Source organism: Prosopis cineraria, unplaced genomic scaffold, assembly GCF_029017545.1.
Source record: "Prosopis cineraria cultivar Desert tree isolate PC_DT_omini unplaced genomic scaffold, ASM2901754v1 PC2, whole genome shotgun sequence".
Taxonomy (NCBI): Eukaryota; Viridiplantae; Streptophyta; class Magnoliopsida; order Fabales; family Fabaceae; genus Prosopis; species Prosopis cineraria.
The window spans coordinates 3,718,144-3,724,480 of NW_026555333.1; the positions used below are offsets into that span (position 1 = coordinate 3,718,144).

The 6,337-nt window shown below is 32.2% G+C and overlaps 1 protein-coding gene across 6 annotated transcripts; it reads right to left on the reverse strand.

Annotated features, from left to right (window-relative positions):
* Nucleotides 1–1,331: 1,331 nt before the first annotated feature.
* Nucleotides 1,332–3,569, reverse strand: LOC129299752 (F-box/kelch-repeat protein At1g22040-like). Of its 6 annotated transcripts, XM_054938247.1 has the most exons (4): nt 3,402–3,569; nt 2,854–3,046; nt 2,316–2,408; nt 1,332–2,153 (listed from the first exon to the last, which is right to left on the reverse strand). In XM_054938247.1, the coding sequence occupies exon 4, from the start codon at nt 2,132–2,134 to the stop codon at nt 1,355–1,357; it is 780 nt and encodes a 259-aa protein (XP_054794222.1). In that variant the 5' UTR covers nt 2,135–2,153; nt 2,316–2,408; nt 2,854–3,046; nt 3,402–3,569; the 3' UTR covers nt 1,332–1,354. The 6 variants fall into 6 exon arrangements, with proteins under 6 accessions (XP_054794222.1, XP_054794228.1, XP_054794216.1 ...); XM_054938253.1 differs by lacking the exon at nt 2,854–3,046; XM_054938241.1 differs by lacking the exon at nt 2,316–2,408 and having other exon boundaries at nt 2,854–3,041.
* Between the last annotated feature and the right edge of the window lie 2,768 nt (nt 3,570–6,337).

A 6,337-nucleotide genomic window follows, 5' to 3' on the forward strand; every position in this document is an offset into this window, starting at 1 on the left:
TAATATATTTATATTGAATGACATTTTTTTAATCACAGTAGCAAGCTCAAAGCTTGAAGATTAAAATAAGTAAACATTGGAAGTCATCGCCACAGTGACCCCATCCTACGTTATTGTTCAGCACGGAAATTGTTCTTTTATATGGCTTCATCGATGACGACTGCCATGATGGCTCTCTCCTTCAACAGTGATAGTCCCGCTTTTTTCATTTTCGTCTGTATACTTCAACATGTGGTGTGGTCTTCTGTGATTAGGCAGGATGGATCTCATCTCTTGCTTTATATGGGGCACATTGTCTAAACCCACTTGTTTATGATCTTTAACAATGTTTTGTCTGTGTAGCCTGCTCACACATCATCATGTGTTCTTTGACCATTACCAACATCAATTAGACTTTGTCTGAAAATTGATCCCATTTCTACATGATGGACCTTTTCAGTATTTTTTCTTCTTCAAGTTGAGAAGTTACAATTGCGGTAGTACTGTGTTGTCCATTCTTGGCACCACCAACTCATGAATTTTGACCTCTAGGGAATATTTGGGTCCAAAGATGACAGCCCTTTCTCTATGTGAAAACCAGCCGCCAGCCAGCCCCGATCGTGTATCATATGCGCTCAATCACAGTTCTTCACCTGCAAATTTTAAAGTATGACGTCGGCTGGCCTATGGATAATCTTGCTGGCCTATGGATAATCCTGAGTGCTATAAACAATTGTGAGAATGACAAAATGGATGTCTAAGACAATTAATGCCAAGTTATAAATAATTGAGATTTGGGAGAATGGCAAACAGAGACCTCATAAATAAATTAATGTCAAGTTAAGATCATTTCATAACTGAAGTTATCAATTCATTATTGCTTTTTTTATATTTTAATACTAAAATTTTTTAAAAAATCTTGATTTGACATTTTCTCATGAGATCTTTACTTGTTCTTCTTCTTAAAATTAATCATAACATAGGTAGGTTAGTTTATCTTTCCTATAAAGAGCATCTTGTTATACATTAACTTTTTAAAAATAAAAATATATACTTTTATATCTCTCTCCCAACTAAAAAAAAAAAACTTTTATAATTGATATATAAATAAATCAGAACACAAATGAATTACATAACTCACACATTTCATTATCTTTTCATTAGACAATTCTTCTTCTCCATATCTTTTTTTTTTGGCTTTACTGTAATTTTATTAAAGTTTTTTTGGGGGAAAAAAGAAAATTATTAGAGTTTCAATTAAATTTCATATGTGTAAAATGAATAATGTGCAAAACTAAATGGAAGGCTTGAAAATTTGACCCACAAGTGCCACATTGTCTGGAATAAATATCAAAGCAAGTTCCTCAACAACAATTTACCATGCATCTGTAGAGGGATCAAAAACTTCAGCAGACTGAAGAGGAATCAACCCAGCTTGACCTTGACTAACCCCTCCAACCACATAAAGCTTGTTGTTTAAGATGCCTGTCTTACAATATGCCCTACCTGTAGACATGGAGGTCACCTTGGCCCATGTGTTTTGTATCGGATCATATCGCCAAACACATCTCATAGTTGAAGATTTAGAGAATCCGCCTAGAACATAGAGACATCCCTCAACAGCTCCAATGGCACAACCGCAAAAAGGCATTTCATCTAATGCACCCTTCAGTCCCAGCAAACCTCTAATAACTTCAGCAATTCTAATACCTTCCACCATGTTCCACATCCGAGGCCTAGAAGAACCCTTTCTAGAGTCTTCTTCATTAACAGAATTAGGCATAGCAGGCAGTCTCTGCCATTTTTGGGAACGAGGGTCTAAGGCATGCCATATAAGCTTATTTTCTCCAACATTAATCAACAGATATAGCCACTCTTCCGTTGTTCCAAGTTCTTTTCTTAATTTATATAGTTCAGAACTCACGATAGTGTCCTTCCACTTCCTCGACACCAACCTCATGTTGAAGTGGCAAATCCTAGGAACTCTGGCGATAATCTGAAGTGACAATTCATCAGGAAGATTTGGAATTAACCTTGGACTCTCCTCATCAAAGCTAGATGACATTCTTCTCCTCTTGCAGATCTCATTCTGAAAGACCTCATCACCCTCACTTCTATCGAATTTGGTACTTGCCATACTAAAAAAAGAACCCATAATGGGCAAAATTCAATATCTGCACGAAAACAAAATCATAATTATAGTAAGTTGGCTTTCAGTCCAACTGCTCGAAAACTAAGGGGCCAATTTATGAGAGTTTTATTGTGTCGATGGAAAAGAAGTAAAGGAGAAGATAAGCAGCATTTATAAGTCATAAAGCTTGCCATCACACACATACCCAGGTGTTCCAATGATCAAACTAACGCAACAATTTTAGACAGTATCCACCATAGGTACAGCCGTAGCTAGAAAAGTTGCCGGTGTCAGAACTCTAACAAGATGTCCAAATAAAAATATTCTTAGAGTACAATTTCAAAACTTTTGCTTTAATTCAACTAAAAATGAAAGCATGTAACTTAAAAGCTTCAAATGACCCCTCTCCATATCTTGGACTTTTTTTTTTGTGGGGGGGGGGGGGTTTGTTAAATACCCAAAGAGGAAGACAATTGCATAACAACTAAAGCAAACACCAACCGGCCCATGATAGATTCAAAATAAGTAAAAACAAAATGATAAAAAAAATAACAAGTTGCAAATAATACAAAGTAATGATCAACGCATCCAAATAAGCCCTCCATGAACGTTCAAAAACCAAAAAAAACAAAAACTCTTCATGTTCTAACACAGATTTTGAACTCCTCGAAATGGCAAACACAGAAAAAAAAAGTCCTCTCTGACCGCCCAAAACAATTAAAGGAAAGGAGAAGAAAAGGAACCATTCGGTCCATCAGAAGATATAGATCCTCGACCACGCAGCCGCGATCTGTCGACGAAAGGAACCAAAATAATATTTCAGGATTTCAGCCTGCCGTGGTTAAGGCGAAAAGTCTGAGCACTTCCCCAAAGCAAAAATAACACACTTCCCAGGCAACAGTGGAGTTCTTTCCTTTCCCTTATTCCCTGTCTGGGCTGAGCAAAAACTTGACGAACGCAGTATAATTAAATGACGAAAGGGAAAAAAAAAAACTATTATCGACAGAAAACATCGACATTGTGAAGCTGAGAGGCACTATTCAATTTTGGAATCGAGTGTCTATTTGGCGGTAAATTACACTCACAATTTCAATAATCAATAAGCCAGAATCAAACTTCACTTCGAATTACCGACAGAAAAAGGGGAGGGAGGAACGGGAGAGACCAGGAATCAAACATAGAGGAACAGTAAGATAAACATCAAAGTTCAACTAGAAAAAATCTGAGAGCAGAAGGGGAGTGGAAATTCAAAAGGCAAAAAGAAGAAAGAAAGAATGAAACAGAATCTAACCTGGCAAAGAAGGGAAGAAAGAGAGAGGAGAAAAGGTGTAAAACTTGTAATTGAAATGCTGAGGGAATTTGGCATTGAGAGAATGGCCATGTCCGAGGAGGCGTGGGAGGATGAAGGGGGCATCTGGTAAGGTGGGCTCTCAATTTTCCAGTGGGACCTACTTGGGATAATTGGACACACGCAGCTCCCTCATTGACGACGTTGTTATTATTTGTAAACGATTTGCATAAAATAAAAATTATCTTACTTTCCATGATTTCAACCGAGACCAACTCTATCACTAGATATTTTCGTACTGCCGAAATTAATGTTCTAGAAACCGGTTGAGCCAACCGGCCAACAACTGAAGTAAATCCAAAAACTGGCCTGTTCACTACCTGACCGGTTCGGCAAAATTTTTTTTTTTTTTAATTTCCTCCAGATGTTTCAAAAATGCTGCGTAAAGATTTAAAACAAAAAAAAAAAAAAAACTGAGAGAAGAATGAAGTGAGAATACTAAAACCAGAGCTGAAGAAGATATGAGATGAGAGGGAGAAGAACAACACGTGATATGAAAGCATGAAAGAATGGAAAATATATATATATATATATATATATTCAACATGAAAAAGCCTAACAAATCAGAAAGAATAACAGAACCAAAGTAAACACACCAAGAAAAACATTTTATCAGTGTTACTAGGAAAATGTTGGAGAACGGAAAACGAGAAAAATTTCTCGCAAAATGTAGATAGACATGAAGAAGCAAGCTGACTAAATGGAGAACCAAAGAAGCACAGCTGAAGCAAAACCCAAGCGACTTCTCTTTCTTCCCATCAGAGACGACCTTTCTCCGCGCTTCTCTTTATTATATATATATATATATAATTTATTATATAAGGATATACTTAAAATTTTATATATTTTAATTTTTTTATACTTTTTATTATGATGTACTGGTTTCTAATTATTTAATTTAAAATGATTATTTCATTAAAAATAATATAATAAAGCTGCGTGACATTACATCATCTACATATAGCTTAGCGTGAGTAAAGCAATTTTCAGAAAATTTCACATTTTGTATTGATGATTCGAAACCTTCCTTTGACCGTTGGCAAACAATCCCGTGAGGTGATCACATTGCAACCGAGACAACTCATCTTTTACTAAATCTTATCATTGAACTTTTTAATGATGATAAAATTTTGCAAGAAAGAAAAATTATACCTGAAAACATATAAGCACAGTATGCGAGTCGTTGATCCAGAGAATGTTAGAGCCATCTAAAAAATTTTGACTAAAATTTTGTTTTATAGTCACTTGAACTCTTGTAGGATTTTTTATTTTTTAATTTAACTGACCATATTTAATATATTTTTAGTTTAATTGTCATAAAGTCATATTTGAAAGTGATTATTCGCAATTAAAATATATGCGTTGGAAATAATTTTCGCACCAAAATATCTCAAAGATCTATAAAAGAATCTAATTTCAAGCAATTGTGAGTACACCAAGGACGACAGTCCCCCCCGCCCCCGGTTTTTTTTTTTTTTTTTTTTGCAAATTGCATGGAAATTGTATGCAAAATGCTCTAGTTTGTTCTCAATTAACTAATTGACATGCAGCAAATTTTTTGTATAGTCTATCAATATTTTTAAAAAAATTAGAATCAATTCATTTACAGAATATAGATAACCGATAAAAATTACTGGTGGTAGTTTTATTCATGAGAATAAATTTTAAAATAATTACATGAAAAGAACTAAATCAATAAAATTTTAATGAGATTCTGTGCACAAGTTTTGAGTGAAAAAAGAAAAGGCCGATGCCCAATACTTTAATTTAAAACATAATAAGAAAACAAAACCGCAATTTTGATACTTTAATTGTATGTATGAGGACCTTTCTCCGGGTCATAAAAAAAGACTCGTGTTTTAGTTTAAAATAACTGTTTCTCATAAAAATAAAAATTATTTAAATAAATGTTTGTTGTGTTTCGTGTGATTCAACAGGCGTCGTGTAAACATCATCTTAGACAAGGTTTGGTTGGCGGATATTCGTGTACGATGTGTTACTCGTGCTACACGTTTTCTTTTCGCCTTTGGGGTCCCCACTCTCCAGTGGCTCACTGACTTGCTTGCAGGGGCCAACAGATTGTCTGCTTTGATAGTTCCTAATTCAAAAAATTAATCATTTAATTTTTATAATTTTAATTAAATTATAATTTAATTTTTTAATTTTAACCTATTATAATTCAATTTTTAAAATTTTAACTTAAATATAAATTAATTTTTAAATTTTATCTCTTCTAATTTAATTTTTAAAATTTCAACCTCTTAAATATTAATCTCTATATTTAAAAAAATAAAATTATAAAAATTAAAAATATTTTAAAATTTAATATTTATAAAAATTAAAAGGGTTTAAAAATTTAAAATATTAGTAATAAATTTTAAAATATTTTTAATTTTTATAATTTTATTTTTTAAAATATAGATATCAATATTTAAAAGGTTAAAACTTTAAGAATTAAATTATAAGAGAAAAAATTTAGGGACTAATTTACAATCAAGTCAAAACTTTAAAAACTGAGTTATAACGAATCAAAATTAAAAAATTAAGTTATAATTGAATTAAAATTATAAAGATTAAATAATTAATTTTTTCTTTCTAATTTTTTTTACTTGTTTATAAGCATTGTAAAAACTTATTTGAGATATTTTTTTTGAATATTTGTAAGAGTCTTTTATCATTTAAAAGGTAAGCATAAAAAAAAAATAAAAATTTTAAAATAATTTTTTTGTCTACTTGTAATATGTTACTTTATGTAAATTTAAATTTAAATAAAAATTTATTCTATTTAAAGTTTTTTTTACTCCCTCCGTTAAAAAATGTTAGGTATTTTTAATCAAATCTTATTCTCTAATAAAATAGTTACCTACTTTTAAACTAAC

What these genes read in the sequence shown, in the direction of transcription:
- LOC129299752 (XM_054938253.1), bottom strand. Translation starts at nt 2,134, where the DNA reads ATGGGTTCTTTTTTTAGTATGGCAAGTACCAAATTCGATAGAAGTGAG.